At 44.8% G+C, this 15,486-nt stretch overlaps 1 protein-coding gene across 1 annotated transcript in view; it reads left to right on the forward strand.

Annotated features, from left to right (window-relative positions):
• lrfn5a (leucine rich repeat and fibronectin type III domain containing 5a) overlaps positions 1–15,486 on the forward strand; it is a 203,358-nt gene that overhangs the window by 156,063 nt on the left and 31,809 nt on the right. The window contains exon 8 of the mRNA XM_089005199.1: positions 12,368–12,835. Coding sequence (XP_088861325.1) covers positions 12,368–12,835 — 468 coding nt within the window. The remainder of the gene's footprint in view (positions 1–12,367; positions 12,836–15,486) is intronic.

Below are 15,486 nucleotides of genomic sequence, written 5' to 3' on the forward strand. Positions count from 1 at the left end.
TGGAATAAACTACATTACTTTGTTTTTCATTTGGTAGCCTATCTTTTGGATGCACTAATTTTTGCCTTAACGTGTTTATCGGTTTGAAATAAGTAGGAATTTTATGTTGCCAAAGGACTCTTTGTAATTTTTCAGAAACTCCTGCAATGTACGGTACTGCTACTCCTCTCCTTTTAGAATCTTGAGAATTATTGGTTTCGTTCGCTATTCTTTCTTTCTGACATTTGTTGAATGACCACTGAGGGTACCCACAGTTAGTGAGTGCTTTCCTGATATGTTTTGACTCCTTTTCTCTACCTTCAGTGCTAGTTGGTATTAGTTTAGCCCTATGCTGGAGGGTTCTGATAACTCCTAGTTTATGTTGTAAAGGGTGGTTAGAGTCAAAAAGTAAGTATTGGTCAGTGTGCGTAGCCTTCCTAAAGACTTCTGTTTTTAGCGCTCTGTCCTCTTTTATAATTACTTTACAATCCAAGAAGGCTAGTTGGTTCTCTTGAATGTCCTCACGAGTAAATTTAATGTTGAAGTCTACAGAGTTGAGATGATCTGTGAAGGATTGAATTTCTTGTTTCTTAATTATGACAAAAGTATCGTCCACATATCTAAACCAGTGTCTAGGTTTTGTCCCTGGGAAGGATGTGAGGGCCTGTTTCTCCATCTCTTCCATGTAAAGATTAGCCACTATGGGTGAAACTGATGAGCCCATAGCACAACCATGGATTTGTTTATAAAATTTTTCCCGAAATTGAAAATACGTAGTATTAAGGCAGATTTCTAATAATTGGCAGATGTGATCCGGTTTCAGTTTGGTTCTTTCATGCAGAGAAACATCCGCCAGCAGCCTCGTCCTCACCACTGAGACTGCTGCTGGGGTTGGAACAGATGTAAAGAGAGAAGTCACATCGTATGATGCCAAAGTTTCTTCAGGTTCCAATATGAGGTCTTTGATCCTCTCTACAAACCCTGTGGTGTTCTCTACGTGGTATTCTGTGTTACCAACCAACGGAGCTAAAATAGTTTTTAAATATTTGGCTACATTGTATGTAGAGGAGTCAATGCTACAAACAATGGGTCGGAGGGGGAACCCTTCTTTATGTATTTTTGGCAAGCCATAGATACATGGTGTGGCCTCTCCCGGGTATAATCTAAAATACATCTGTTTGTCTATATGTTTTCCTTTCTCTAGCTTTTGGAGACAGTCAATCATTTCTTTCTTGTATCTATTGGAAGGGTCCCTTTTTAGTTGCTCATACGTGTTAGAATCACTGATTAACCTATTTATTTTGTCTTCATAATCCAATGTGTTGAGCAGCACTGTGCATCTGCCCTTGTCTGCTGGCAAAATAGTAATATTTTTGTCTTTTTGTAGAGTAGTTAACGCCTTTCTCTCTTCTAATGTTATGTTGGACGGAGGAAGTTTGGCACTACTGAGAAGAGCTGATATTTTAATGCGTAGATCATCTGCCTCTGCATACGAAAGTTTGTTATTTTTAATAGCCGATTCAGTAGCTGTGATATAATCTATTGTAGGTATAGTTTTAGGAGTCACTGAGAAATTTAAACCTTTGGTAAGTACCGCCTTTTCTGTCTCTGAGAGATCTCTGTCTGACAAATTTTTGATCCAATTCTCCCTTGCAAACTGTTCATACCTAATTTTACGCGTGTTTACCAGTAGCTGAGATTGTTTCAGTAAAAGTAATTTTTGAAATTTACCCTTTTGTCTCTCTTTGGTTTTGCTGTGGTGCCTCATATAACCGGATTTAGTAAATTCACACACTTCCTGATAGATATTGTGGGTAAGATTAGTTTGTAATCGCTCATAATAAGTTTCTATTTCTGACTGTTTGTTTTTTGTCTCTATGTTAAGTCTCCTAATTCGCAAATTTAGAATTTTCCTAGTATAATTTTGTTGCATTTTATCGGCTAAGTATCCGGGTTCCAGGGGTGCTTGCTTCAAGCATTTAGGAATTAACCGGCTCTGTCTACATCTAAGATTGAATCTGAGGTGGTTCTTTAAATCAGCTAATTTAAAGGTGGCCTTTTCTAAGTTACGTACCAGCAGAAGGATGTCGTCCCCAAAGTTGGCAGCAATACGTCTGTGTAAGCTCTCAGTCGTACAGGAGTGGTCCATCGATGAGAAGGTTTCTTCAGCCGTCATCTGTACAAAAGTGAAGGTTGAGAGTAGGGACCTATCATAGCTGTGTCCGGCGCCACCAGGTCTGGACATTAGGGATATATAAATGGGGCCGATACGACCAGTCAGACTTTAGTTCGCTGACGAAGCCTCTTGGATAGGAGGCGAAACGTCCGAAACCTTCACTTTTGTACAGATGACGGCTGAAGAAACCTTCTCATCGATGGACCACTCCTGTACGACTGAGAGCTTCCACAGACGTGTGTATATATATATATATATATATATATATATATATATATATATATATATATATATATATATATATATATATATATATATATATATATATATATATATATATATATATATATATATATATATACAGTAAAGTCACGTTATATCGATATTGTGGAGTCGATTGTGGAGTCAGAAAAAATGGCGATATAACAGTACAGTCGATATATCCGTCCTGCGCCGAACTGCATTAAAAGGGAGGGGGGCAATACGTAAATGGGGGAACTTTGATATGGCATGTAAATTTATCATTGGGTTCATGGATTGCGTATCTAGGCTGCTTTTTGCACTGCAGTGAAGTGAAAAATAAACTTGTGCATCAAATAAAAACGTCTTTACATTTTTTAATGACTATTTCCTTCCAAAAATGCAACCAATGTAAAAAAAAAATCCTCACGTTGTTCTATTCACACGGGCGTCAGCATGTACAAACATGTTAAAAACAGTGAATGTTGCAAGTGACAAACATATCTGAATGCAACACAATTAAATACATGAATGAAAAACCAAAACTGCAACGTTTACATTACTTACGTTGATGAAGTATTCTGCTGCATGTCAAACTCTTTTGCGATGAAGGATTTGCGTGTTGGATTGTCCTCACAGCCACAATTGCCTTATATGTTGTTCGGATATCATAATTCTTACGTTTGCCCATGGTTGAAATTGGTGTTGAACAACAGTTCTGTATATAAGCTCTGCTACGCCGTTTTTTTATTGTGCTCGCGTCAACATTATAAACACGGAAGCTGGTCACGTGACTGGGGCTTGGGAGGACCCGACAACGGGGTTCGAGAGAGTGTCTGAATAGAATGGCTGAGCTGTGGCGTAACAGCAGCTCCTGTTTGGATCTGTATGTGATAACTGCTATGTTTTGTTATTAAAAAGACCAACCCGCTATAGCAGCGACTGTGCACATCATTTCCCATGCTGAGGGGTATTACAGTAGGTTTCAGACGCTATTGCAGCAGTAATGAAAGACGTGAGCTCTGCTACAAATTTTTTTATTGTGCTTCCCGTATGACAGGTCAAAACACGGAAGCCGGTTACGTGACTGGGGGATCTTTAATACAGTATGGCATGTACAGTAATGTTCAAAATCATCACGCTTCAGCAGACAAAACAATAAACATTGTTGCAAAAAACGATTGCATTCATGTACAGTACAGTGTACATGTACATAACACTGCAACAGGGAAACTGCAACGCTTACATCTTATTATGCAATTTAAAAAAAATCTTCAATCTTGTTCAGCTTCCCATTTACACCTTTTAACACAAACGATTCAATTTTGTTTAACATTTCTAAAAAAAACCCGATGCATTTTCTCTGGATTCTAAGTAAGATTGTACGTCCGTAACACCTTGCAATGCTTGTGTCTTTGTTGGTTCTTCATCCTCGTCATCCTCATCATTGTGGGAATCTTCTGGGGCATACTTGGCTTTAATTTCGTGTTGGATTCTCCTCAACAGCCACGATTGCCTTGTATTTCCTTCCGAGGTCACAATTCTTTCGTTTTGCAATGGTTGAAGACGGTAGCAATATGGCGTCTGCTCCACTGCAAGACTCGGGAGCTGGTCACGTAAACAAGTCACATGACCAAGTCACGTGACCAAGTCGACCAACGCCGCGACCGATACAGATTTTGATAAGGGTGGTACTGTGTAGAAACCCCGAAGCAAATATCGCTTCACCTTAAGCATCTTTTGTATCGATATAAACATAGCAAAATGGCCGACGGGAGATGAAAAAGAGCACCGTAGTAACCGGACTATCGTAAAAACAATGAATCGTACTAAACGGAACTAATTATACATAAAAAGACTAGAAATGTGCACGGGAAATGAAAATAGTGTCGTAATAATCAGTATTATCAATATAAACGATATCGATATAATGAGACTTTACTATATATATATATATACAGTGAGACCTCAACTTACAAACACCTTATCTTACAAACTTTTTGTCTTACAAATTTCAAATTTCTGAAAAATAAACCTCATAATAGGCACTATTTTCATAATACACACCCACCACGGCTGGCGGAGTGATCTTCGGCGGAAGCACACGACCGAACAGCACCAGAGGTTAAGTTATCAACAGTCCTTATGGAAGGTGACTCTCCTTCCATAAGGCATCAACGACCATCAAAAAGGTAATGAGGCACATGTACATCTCTTTCCAAACAGCAATTCCGTTTGACCTTTGACCTCCAACGCCATTCCATCAAGCCATCAATGACCATCACAAATGCAAATAAAGTGACTTTATGATACAATGCAGTGTATTTCTTTCATTACAATATGATAGCACATTTATTATACAAGTGAAGAAGCGTGTCCAGGCAGGCTGGAGCGGCTGGAGAAAAATGTCAGGTGTGCTGTGTGATAGAAGGGTTTCAGCTAGGATGAAAGGAAAAGTGTATAAAACCGTGGTCAGACCAGCCATGATGTTTGGACTGGAGACAGTGCCACTTAAGAAAAGACAGGAAGCAGAGCTGGAGGTAGCAGAGCTGAAGATGTTGAGGTTTTCTTTGGGAGTGACCAGGTTGGATAGGATCAGGAATGAGTACATTAGAGGGACAACTCATATTAGAGGCTTTGGAGAGAAAGTCAGAGAGGCCAGACTGAGATGGTTTGGACATGTCCAGAGGAGAGAGAGTGACTATATCGGGAGAAGGATGCTGAGGCTTGAACTGCCAGCCAGGAGACCGAGAGGAAGACCGAAGAGGAGGTTTATGGATGTGGTCAAAGAGGACATGAAGGTAGCTGGTGTGAGAGAAGAGGATGCACAAAACCGGGATAGATGGAGGACATTGATTCGCTGTGGCGACCCCTGAGGGGAACAGCCGAAAGGAAAAGAAGAAGCACATTTATTATACATATAATAAGGTATGTTGTGTGTAGTCTTAAGGCTTATTTAGTTGAAAAGTATATTTTATGGAATTTTAATTTTAATGGTTTCCTATGGGAATTTTTTTTTTTCAGATACACACTTTTCACCTTACACACACAAGTTGAGGTCTCACTGTATACATATATATACAGTATATATATATATATATATATATATATATATATATATATATATATATATATATATATATATATATATATATATATATATATATATATATATATATATATATGTGGTGGGCCGTCAGAGCCAGCAAGGCCTTCTCTGCTGGCCTAACATAATCAGACATCATTATCATAATTATAATAAAAGTCAATTTCATTAAAAAAGTATTTTATTATTCTATATATATATATATATATATATATATATATATATATATATATATATATATATATATATATATATATATATATATATATATATATATATATATATATGTCGCGTCACTTGAGGCTCGAGGGCTGGGCTCAAGTGACGAAAGGAAAGCGGGGAGTGTGGATCCAAAATACACGGCGAGACAGATACTCGTATACAAAAGTCTTTACTGAGGCACGCATGAAAAAATGACAGCAGGATGAGGTGAGTGAGGGAGATCGGTGACAGCTGATCTTACGGCACGGAAGTTGCAGGGTAGCTTTCAGAATACTCCGACGGAGACTGTATTGCGCGATCGGTAGATATAGTCAGAAGGCACAATCAAGGGAATGACAATCAGCTGTGGGGACCCAGGTGCATGATGATTGGAGGGGCCGTCTCCAGGGAGCAGCGGAGGAGGTGACAGGAGGGGCGGGGCGTGCCCAGGACGGCGACGAGATGTGACAGTGCCCCCCCCTCAACGGACGCCTCTTGGCGGCCCACCAGGTTTGGAAGGGTGAGCCGCATGGAACGCCCGGATGAGACATGGGTCGAGGATCCAGGCACGTGGGACCCACTGTCGTTCCACCGGTCCATAGCCCTCCCAGTCGACCAGGTACTGCACTCCTCTGCCCATGCGCCTGGAGTCCAGTATCTCCCGCACGGTGTAGACCGGTCCGTCGGCCAACATCCGGGGGGGAGGTGGGGGGTGGGCGTGGGGGCTAAGGAGCTGGTTTCCACTGGCTTGAGGAGGGAAACGTGGAAAACGGGGTGGATCCTCATGGTGGGTGGCAGCCGGAGCCTCACCGAGACCGGGCTGAGGATGGCCTCGATGGGGAAGGGACCAATGAAGCGTGGGCCCAGCTTGGCTGAAGACCCTGCCAGCCGAAGGTCCCTCGTCGACAGCCACACCTCCTGCCCGACCTGGTAGTTGGGTGCCTGTCTCCGGTGACGGTCCGCCACCCGCTGGTTCCGGGATGCGGTGCGTGTCAGGGCATCCCTTGTCTCCTTCCAGACTCGGTGGGCCCGTCTGAGGTGATGTTCAATAGACGGGACCTCCACCTGGCCCTCCTGTGTGGGAAACAAGGGCGGCTGATAGCCACAGGCGGACATAAATGGGGACCGACCTGTGGCTGCGGAGACCAGGGAGTTGTGGGCGTACTCCACCCAGGGCAGGGCCCACGACGCCGGGTTGTGGAGGCACACGCACCGGAGGGCCGCCTCCAGGTCCTGGTTTTTTCTCTCCGTCTGTCCGTTGGTCTGGGGATGGTATCCAGACGACAGGCTCGCCGACGCCCCTAGGGACCGACAGAAACGTTTCCATACCTTGGACTCGAACTGCGGTCCCCGGTCCGACACGATGTCCGTCGGAATCCCGTGGAGACGGACGACGTGGTTAACCAGGAGTTGAGCCGTCTCGATGGCGGACGGCAACCTGGTTAATGGGACGAAGTGGGCCGAGTTGGAGAATCGGTCCAAAACGGTGAGGACGACCGTCTTGCCACGGGAGGGGGGAGGCCTGTCACGAAGTCGACGGAGATGTGGGACCAGGGTCTGGACGGTACCGGTAGCTGATGGGAGGCTTTCCCACAGGCACAGGTCGGGCAGGCCTTCACGAAGAGGGCGATGTCCCTTTGGAACCCCGGCCACCAGAACCGTTGGGCGATGAGTTGGATCGTCCTGTTGACCCCCGGGTGATGAGCTATCTTGGAGGTGTGCCTCCAGACGAGCACCTCCGTGCGAAGAGGGGGGGGACGAACAGGAGATCCTTAGGACAGCCCCTGGGGATGGGGGTTGTCCCCTGGGCTTGCTGTACTTTTCTGTCAACCTCCCACCTCAGGGCACCCAGGATGCGTTGGGCCGGCAGGATGTTGGTGGTGGTCTCCTCCCTTTCTGCCGGCTCATGGATGCGGGATAGGGCATCGGGCTTGGTGTTCTGTGACCCTGGGCAGTAGGTGAGAGAAAAGTTAAACCGGGTGAGGAAGAGGACCATCGGGCCTGTCTAGAGTTTAGTCTCTTGGCCGACCGGATAGCCGCCAGGTTTTTATGGTCCGTGTAGACGGTGAAGGGGTGTTTCGTTCCCTCAAGCCAGTGTCTCCATTCCTGAAGGGCCAGGACGACCGCCAGCAGCTCCCGGTTGCCGACGTCATAGTTGGCCTTGGCGGGGCTGAGCCGGCGGGAGAAGAAGGCGCATGGGCGTAGCTTCTGGTCCATGGGAGAGCGCTGGGACAGGACGGCCCCTACTCCAGACTCGGATGCGTCAACCTCGACCGTGAACGGGAGATCCGGGTCGGGATGACGCAGAACAGGGGGCTTAGTGAAGGCAAGACGGAGGCGGTTGAAAGCCCCCTCAGCGTCGGCGTCCACCTGAAGGGAATCTTGGAGGACGTGAGGTTAGTGAGGGGGAGTGCCTTCTGATTATACCCTTGAATAAAGCGGCGGTAGAAGTTGGCAAACCCCAAAAACCGCTGGAGCTGTTTGCGCGTCTTCGGGATCGGCCATTCCACCACCGCTTTCGTCTTAGTGGGGTCGGCCCTGAGCTGCCCCTGCTCCACGACGAACCCTAGGAAGGACAGAGAGCAGACGTGGAACTCGCACTTCTCTGCCTTCACGTAGAGCCGGTTTTGCAGGAGCCGCGCCAGGACCCGTCGGACGTGTTGCCGGTGCTCCTCTGCAGAACGAGAAAAAATAAGAATATCATCCAGATAAACGAAAACAAAAACATTGAGGAAGTCCCTGAGCACATCATTGATCAAGTTCTGGAAGACGGCGGGCGCGTTCGTGAGTCCGAACGGCATCACCAGATATTCAAAATGACCTAACAGTGTTTTAAATGCAGTTTTCCATTCATCCCCCTCCCGGATGCGGACCAAGTGGTACGCACTGCAGAGGTCTAATTTAGAAAATATGGTTGCGGACTGAAGGGGCGTGAAGGCTGAGTCCATGAGGGGGAGGGGGTATTTGTTTCGGATGGTGATGTCGTTCAGACTCCGGTAGTCGACACACGGACGCAGGGTTCCGTCCTTCTTGTCAATAAAGAAGAACCCTGCGCCCAACGGAGACCGTGACGGCCGGATGAGTCCCGCCGCAAGGGAGGAGTCTATGTAAGTGCTCAGGGCTTCCCGTTCAGGTTGTGAAATGTGAAAAAGTCTGGAGTCCGGTAATGGAGCCCCTGGCTGCAAGTCGATGGCACAGTCATACGGTCGGTGGGGTGGCAGGGATTGGGCGTTGTCTTTGCTGAACACCTCCCGCAGGTCATGGTAGCATTGTGGCACGGCCTTGAGGCAGATGGCCTTGGGCGGGCTAACGCGGAAGGGGCCTTGCCCTACCGTAGCCGACCGCAGGCAGTTGGCATAGCAGTAGGGGCTCCAGCCCTGAATGGTGGGGCCCTCCCAGGAGATGGATGGGTCGTGGGTGTTGAGCCAGGGGAGACCCAATACCAACGGCGCATTCCGGGAGGGCATAACTAGAAATTGGCGGTGCTCGACGTGGTTCCCCGCTACCCGGAGTTTTAGCAGGGCAGTGAGGTGGGTGACTCGGGCTAACAGTCTGCCGTCCAGGTCGACGATCTCTTTCGGGGGGTGGAGATCGATCAGCTGGCAGCCCAACGAGTCCGCCAGCTGGGGGTCAATGATGCACCCGTCGGCCCCCGAGTCCACAAGGGCCCGCACGGTTTGGGAGCTGGACGGGCCTATTAATTCGCTGTCCAGCTCCAACCGTGTAACGGGGGTCGTGGCTTTGACCTCCAGATGTCGCTGTGGTCGCCGTTTTGACGGGGACTTGCGGGGACCTGAGGTCTTTGGCTCGGGGCCTTGGGTGCGGCGAGCCCCGGGGATAGTGCGGTCGTTCCCTCCCCCTATGATCATGGATTCGGGGGATTCCTCCAGGCGCCGCACGCGCTCGCTGCCGGGTGTGGGAGATCTGGACTGGCTTCGGGGCCGTCTGGGCCGTCGGCCGCGCTGCTCCCTCTGTCGCTCCCGAAGGCGGTGATCCAGGCCGATGACTATGGCGACCAGGTCGTCGAAGGTGGTGCACGAGCGTGCACTGCATTAAAAACTGAGCGCAGCGCCCGGTTTTGCCTGCGTAGCGTGAGGGAAGAGGAAGTTGAAGAGCGTGCCTACTCACGGGCGGGGAAGACTTGGCCGTGAGAGCGGAAATGCGTGCCTCAGCCGCCTCGAAGCGTTGAGCCAGCATGGTGGTAATTTGGCTGATTTCCGCGATGGCTCTGGCCAGCTGGCTCGAACGCTCCGCTTGCTCGGTCAGGGCGGCGAGGAATCTGTCTTCGCCGGCGGGATCCATAGGTGGTCGGAGTATTATGTTGCGTCACTTGAGGCTCGAGGGCTGGGCTCGAGTGACGAAAGGAAAGCGGGGAGTGTGGATCCAAAATACACGGCGAGACAGATACTTGTATACAAAAGTCTTTACTGAGGCACGCATGAAAAAATGACAGCAGGATGAGGTGAGTGAGGAAGATCGGTGACAGCTGATCTGACGGCACGGAAGTAGCAGGGTAGCTTTCAGAATACTCCGACGGAGACTGTATTGCGCGATCGGTAGGTATAGTCAGAAGGCACAATCAAGGGAATGACAATCAGCTGTGGGGACCCAGGTGCATGAAGATGGGAGGGGCCGTCTCCAGGGAGCAGCGGAGGAGGTGACAGGAGGGGCGGGGCGCGCCCAGGACGGCGACGAGATGTGACTATATATATATATATATAATTATTCTACATACTGTTTTCTTGATGTTATATCCATTTGGTTATGCTCCTTTCAGTGTTGTAGTTTTAGGTCAGAGTTTTTAATCGCCAGGCTGTATGAAATCTGACCGACGCCTTCAGAATCAACAGTGAGGGCGTCTGTGCGCTGTACATGAACGGGCACATGGAGTTGATATATAGTTGCGATAGCCTATCAGATCACGAGTTGGCACAGTAAGGCCAGCTAGATGGCCTCGCGTTGAACATGACATGTACGCGTCCTGTGATTGGATACTCACTTTACCTTAGCCCTCAGCGGAGGCAGCGCTATGCAAATCAATCAAGCTACAACAGATCAGACCCGGAAACTTTCGCAGAAAAACCAAGTACAGTAAAGTCTCGTTATATCGATATCGGTTATATCGATAATCCCGCTTATTACGATACTATTTCTATGCACGCACGGAGAAAATTACATGCGCGCAGGGTCGGATATATCGATAGTCCCGGTTATATCGATATTTTTCTGACTCCCTAGAATATCAATATAACGAGACTTTACTGTATATCTACTCGCCTTTTTAACCCGCAATGGCTGAAGGAGAGGACAACTCGCTGTCGCATGTAGGCCTATGAAAATGATTTGTTTACTTTTATTTTCAACAAATAGTTCGTTTTGTGAACGTCTTGTTGTTTTTCTTATATTACACTGACATTTTGTAATTTAGTGTAAAATATTATTAAATATTCTTGGTGGACTTAATAAAACTTTGTGGACAAATGATTTTAAATTTCCTTTTATTTTTAAGTGTTTGCAGTATCACGTATAGTGACAAGTTCTAATTTATGATGCAGATTTATTGATGTGTAATTGCTCCGGAAAATAGCCTGAGTTGTAGACGATTAAGGTGATGCCACGGCCAGTACTGCGTGCGTGTGCTTTTGTAAATGATATCTCCAGCCGTTGTGTCATAAATTATGGTATTACGAGGGATATTTGTTCAAGTCGGACTAAGCAGGACTTCACTGAAGGCCTAGGTGTGAAATGCACGGACCGCCACTGATTTATATACAGTAAAGTCTCGTTATATCGATATTCTAGGGAGTCCGAAAAATATCGATATAACCGGGACTATCGATATATCCGACCCTGCGCGCATGTAATTTTCTCCGTGCGTGCATAGAAATAGTATCGTAATAAGCGGGACTATCGATATAACCGATATCGATATAACGAGACTTTACTGTATATATATATACACAGTAAAGTCTCGTTATATCGATATCGGTTATATCGATATTATTTCTATGCACGCACGGAGAAAATTACATGCAAACAGGGTCGGATATATCGATAGTCCCGGTTATATTCTATATTTTTTCGGACTCCCTTGAATATCGATATAACGAGACTTTACTATATATATATATATATATATATATATATATATATATATATATATATATATAGATAGATATATATATATATATATATATATATATATAGAGAGAGAGAGAGAGAGAAAGAGAGAGAGAGAGAGAGAGAGAGTCGAGTGGTTAGCACACCGGCTTCACAGTGCAGAGGTCGCCGGTTCGCGTCCAGGTCCGGCCTCCCTGTGTGGAGTTTGCATGTTCTCCCCGGACCCGCGTGGGTTTTCTCCGGGTCCTCCGGTTTCCTCCCACACTCCAAAAACATGCATGGCAGGCAGATTGAACACTCCAAATTGTCCCTCGGTGTGAGTGTGAGAGTGACTGTTGTATGTCTTTGTGTGTCCTGCGATTGGCTGGCAACCAATTCAGGGTGTCCCCCGCCTCGTGCAAACGTGTGTAAATGTGTGTTTGTGTCTATATATATATATATATATATATATATATATATATATATATATATATATATATATATATATATATATATATATATATATGCACTTTTTTTTAACTCATAACATTTCCACTCCTCGACAGATGTAAGGCCAGAGGTGACCCAGAGCCAGCCATACACTGGATATCTCCTTATGGCAAACTTGTTTCGAACTCCTCGAGGATGCTGATTCATCCCAATGGAAGTCTGGACATCCTCATTAGTACCGTAAAAGACACAGGCTCTTTTACCTGCATCTCCTCCAATCCAGCTGGTGAAGCTCACCAGACCGTAGACTTGGCTATCATAAAACTTCCACACATTACCAACAACACCAACAACATCCAGGAGCCTGACCCGGGATCATCTGACATTTCCACATCCACCCGGAGTGTAAACAACGGAAGCAACGTGGCCGGCGATGTGAAGGGTGGAGTAGAAAAGAGAGTGGTGACCGCTGAGGCTACATCATCAACTGCACTCATCAAGTTTTACTTTCAAAGGAATATTCCAGGTATCCGGATGTTCCAGATCCAGTACAATGGAAGCCAAGATGATTCACTTGTATATCGGTAAGTCTAAGATAATTATCTCATTATGACAACAAAAATGATGACGTTAGACTAATATAATGGCATATGAATACTGCCTAATGATGTGGACCCTGGGAAGCGCAAGAATGACAACCCAGAGCTGTATGGATCACATTACATTGGAATACATGCTCTTTATGCTCTTTAATGACAATGGTGGGGGAAGGATGATATTGGGTCTGATTTGGAATATGGCAGTACAAGAACTGATACCTCTGATACATGAGGTTTACAACGGCATTTATTTATTGTATCTCAATTCATAATGAAAAGGGTAACCATAAACTTTGGAAACAAATAAACAGAACGCAAAGATTGTAATAATTGTAATAATTTCAATCATTATGATAAGTAGTTACTGTAAATAGGCAAGTCATTAGAGTATCAGTAGGTTCTTATAAATGTTAGGACAACTAAACAGGATATCGTTGAGAAGATTTTTTACTTAATTTTTATTGACAAAAAGCCATATGAATTCTATCGGAGTGTCCGGTGACTTGTCAGTCCACAATCAAATGTGCGGTTTTGACAAACATAGACCACATTCACAATGCAGTGTGTGTAAATCAATCCGGCGTTTATTTATATATATATGACAACCTAAGCGCTCAGACACAACACACTTTCCAGGTTTAAAGCGACATAATCACACATTTACGAGCAGTTGTTGTCAGTACCCTCTCGTGACTATGATGCTCATAATTTAAAAAAAAAACAACATTTGTAACTTTAACTATGGCTAAACTAGAGAAGGGAAATACATATTCGTAAATAAACATATGAATCCAAACATACGGTTTGTACAAGGAATCCAGTGATCTATATAGAATTTGTACTGGAAGAAAATTGACAATATTACATACCACTTCACAAGTCATAACTGATACCTACAAGGTAAAAGCAAAGTTAGCCATGTGGAGATAATTTGAGGACACGTGACAACCCTTTCAGGCAACAGCAAATTATGCTCTGCAAAATGGATGATGAACTTTGCTCAGGTGGCAATGGGAGCAAATTTCTTCCTGGAAGCACCGATTTTATTGCCAGGTGCCTGCTTCGCTCAGCATGTAGTACTGAGCCACATTTCTTAATGGTCTGGGATACATTACATTTTAGCGTTCTGTGTGTCATATGCTCATTGGATCACTGTCATCTTTTGAGTGAGAGGAAAACACATTTTCCAATTTGAACAAACCTAGAGGGCATTTTCTTTTGTGGCCTCTGTGTTTGTGTCATTTTTGTTCCCATTTGCGTGTGCATTTTCATTTTTTTTTTATCAGTCTGGTCGTGTAATTTGCAGTTAATTGCAGTCGCCACTCATGATTACAACTCACATAATTGCTGTCTGAGATGAATTCACGAAGACCTAGGAAACAGAATGTGATATTATGTATTCTTTTCTATTATGAAACAAATTACTTGACAATTAACATGGATATTGAATGATTGAATTTGCACACAAACTATAATCAAACTTTAAAATAATCAACCTCATTGTGTTTCTAATGACAATGTGGAGCTCCATTTCCCCACAATGAACCATATTTAACTGAATTAATGCAAACTGCTGCCATCACCTTGTGTCTTCTGTTTATTGAAACTGATCGGCTCAGAGTGCTTTCCTGTTTTCAAACATTTCTGTTCAGCATTAACCACATTCACATCACACATCAAAGTCTTAATCTGACTTCACCTGCGCAAGACCATTGTTTCAGCAAGTCATATTTCTGCCATGTTAAAAATCTGATGAGTACAACCCTGTCGTGGTTTCTTGCACAATGTGTGATACCCACGGCTCAGCCCCGTTTCAAAACTGAGTACACTATAGGCCGGTCCACAAATGGGAATTTCAGTGACCATTTGTCTTTTACAAGCCACTTTCTCCCCAATGGTGCTTCTCAAAATTAAACACCAAAGGTATTTGTGTATCTCTGCTATTTTACACCCTTTACCCCTCTGCTTTCTTCAGAAAACAGATTGATTTTCTTTTAACATTTTGCTTGGTGAAGCAAAGAGTCAAGGGCATTGATTGAACTTTTTCAATGAACACAGAGTAAAGGGGAAAGAATGGGAAGAATTGTATGTGATAAAAAGAGAGGTTAAAATGTATGGGAAAAATGGAAGGTTTATGTATCGAAAAGAAGATGAGTATGTGTATGTTGTGTGTGTGTTTGCCTGTGTGTGTGTTTGTGCGTGTGCGTGTGTGTGTGTGTGTGTGTTTGTGTTATACATTATAGAGATCCAGTGAGTTCATATACCATCTTTTCACAACCATTCGGCGCACTACACAGTCTTAAGTTTTCTCAAGACAGACAAGGGGCACCTAATATTTGTACCGAGTTCCAAAATCTGTTGATGTTGCTGTGTGACTCTGATGGTATGCAAACACACCGCTTATACAGAGAAAAGGCAGGTTTAACATCCACGCAAGGACCAGTGCGTTCGATTAATAATTTGCCCAGACGTTCATTGTAGATACAGATGAGGACTTTGAAGAATTTGTGGATGAGTACAGTGTTAAATACTTCAATAAACACTATTAAACTCCGACTATTACTGCCTTTTTGAAAACATACGCTAGTGTGCATGCATGCTACCGTATTGTTTAAACCAGCATATATTTTACCATG

This window comes from Hippocampus bargibanti, linkage group LG09 (genome assembly GCF_051943395.1).
Source record: "Hippocampus bargibanti isolate YZ-2025 linkage group LG09, ASM5194339v1, whole genome shotgun sequence".
Taxonomy (NCBI): domain Eukaryota; kingdom Metazoa; phylum Chordata; class Actinopteri; order Syngnathiformes; family Syngnathidae; genus Hippocampus; species Hippocampus bargibanti.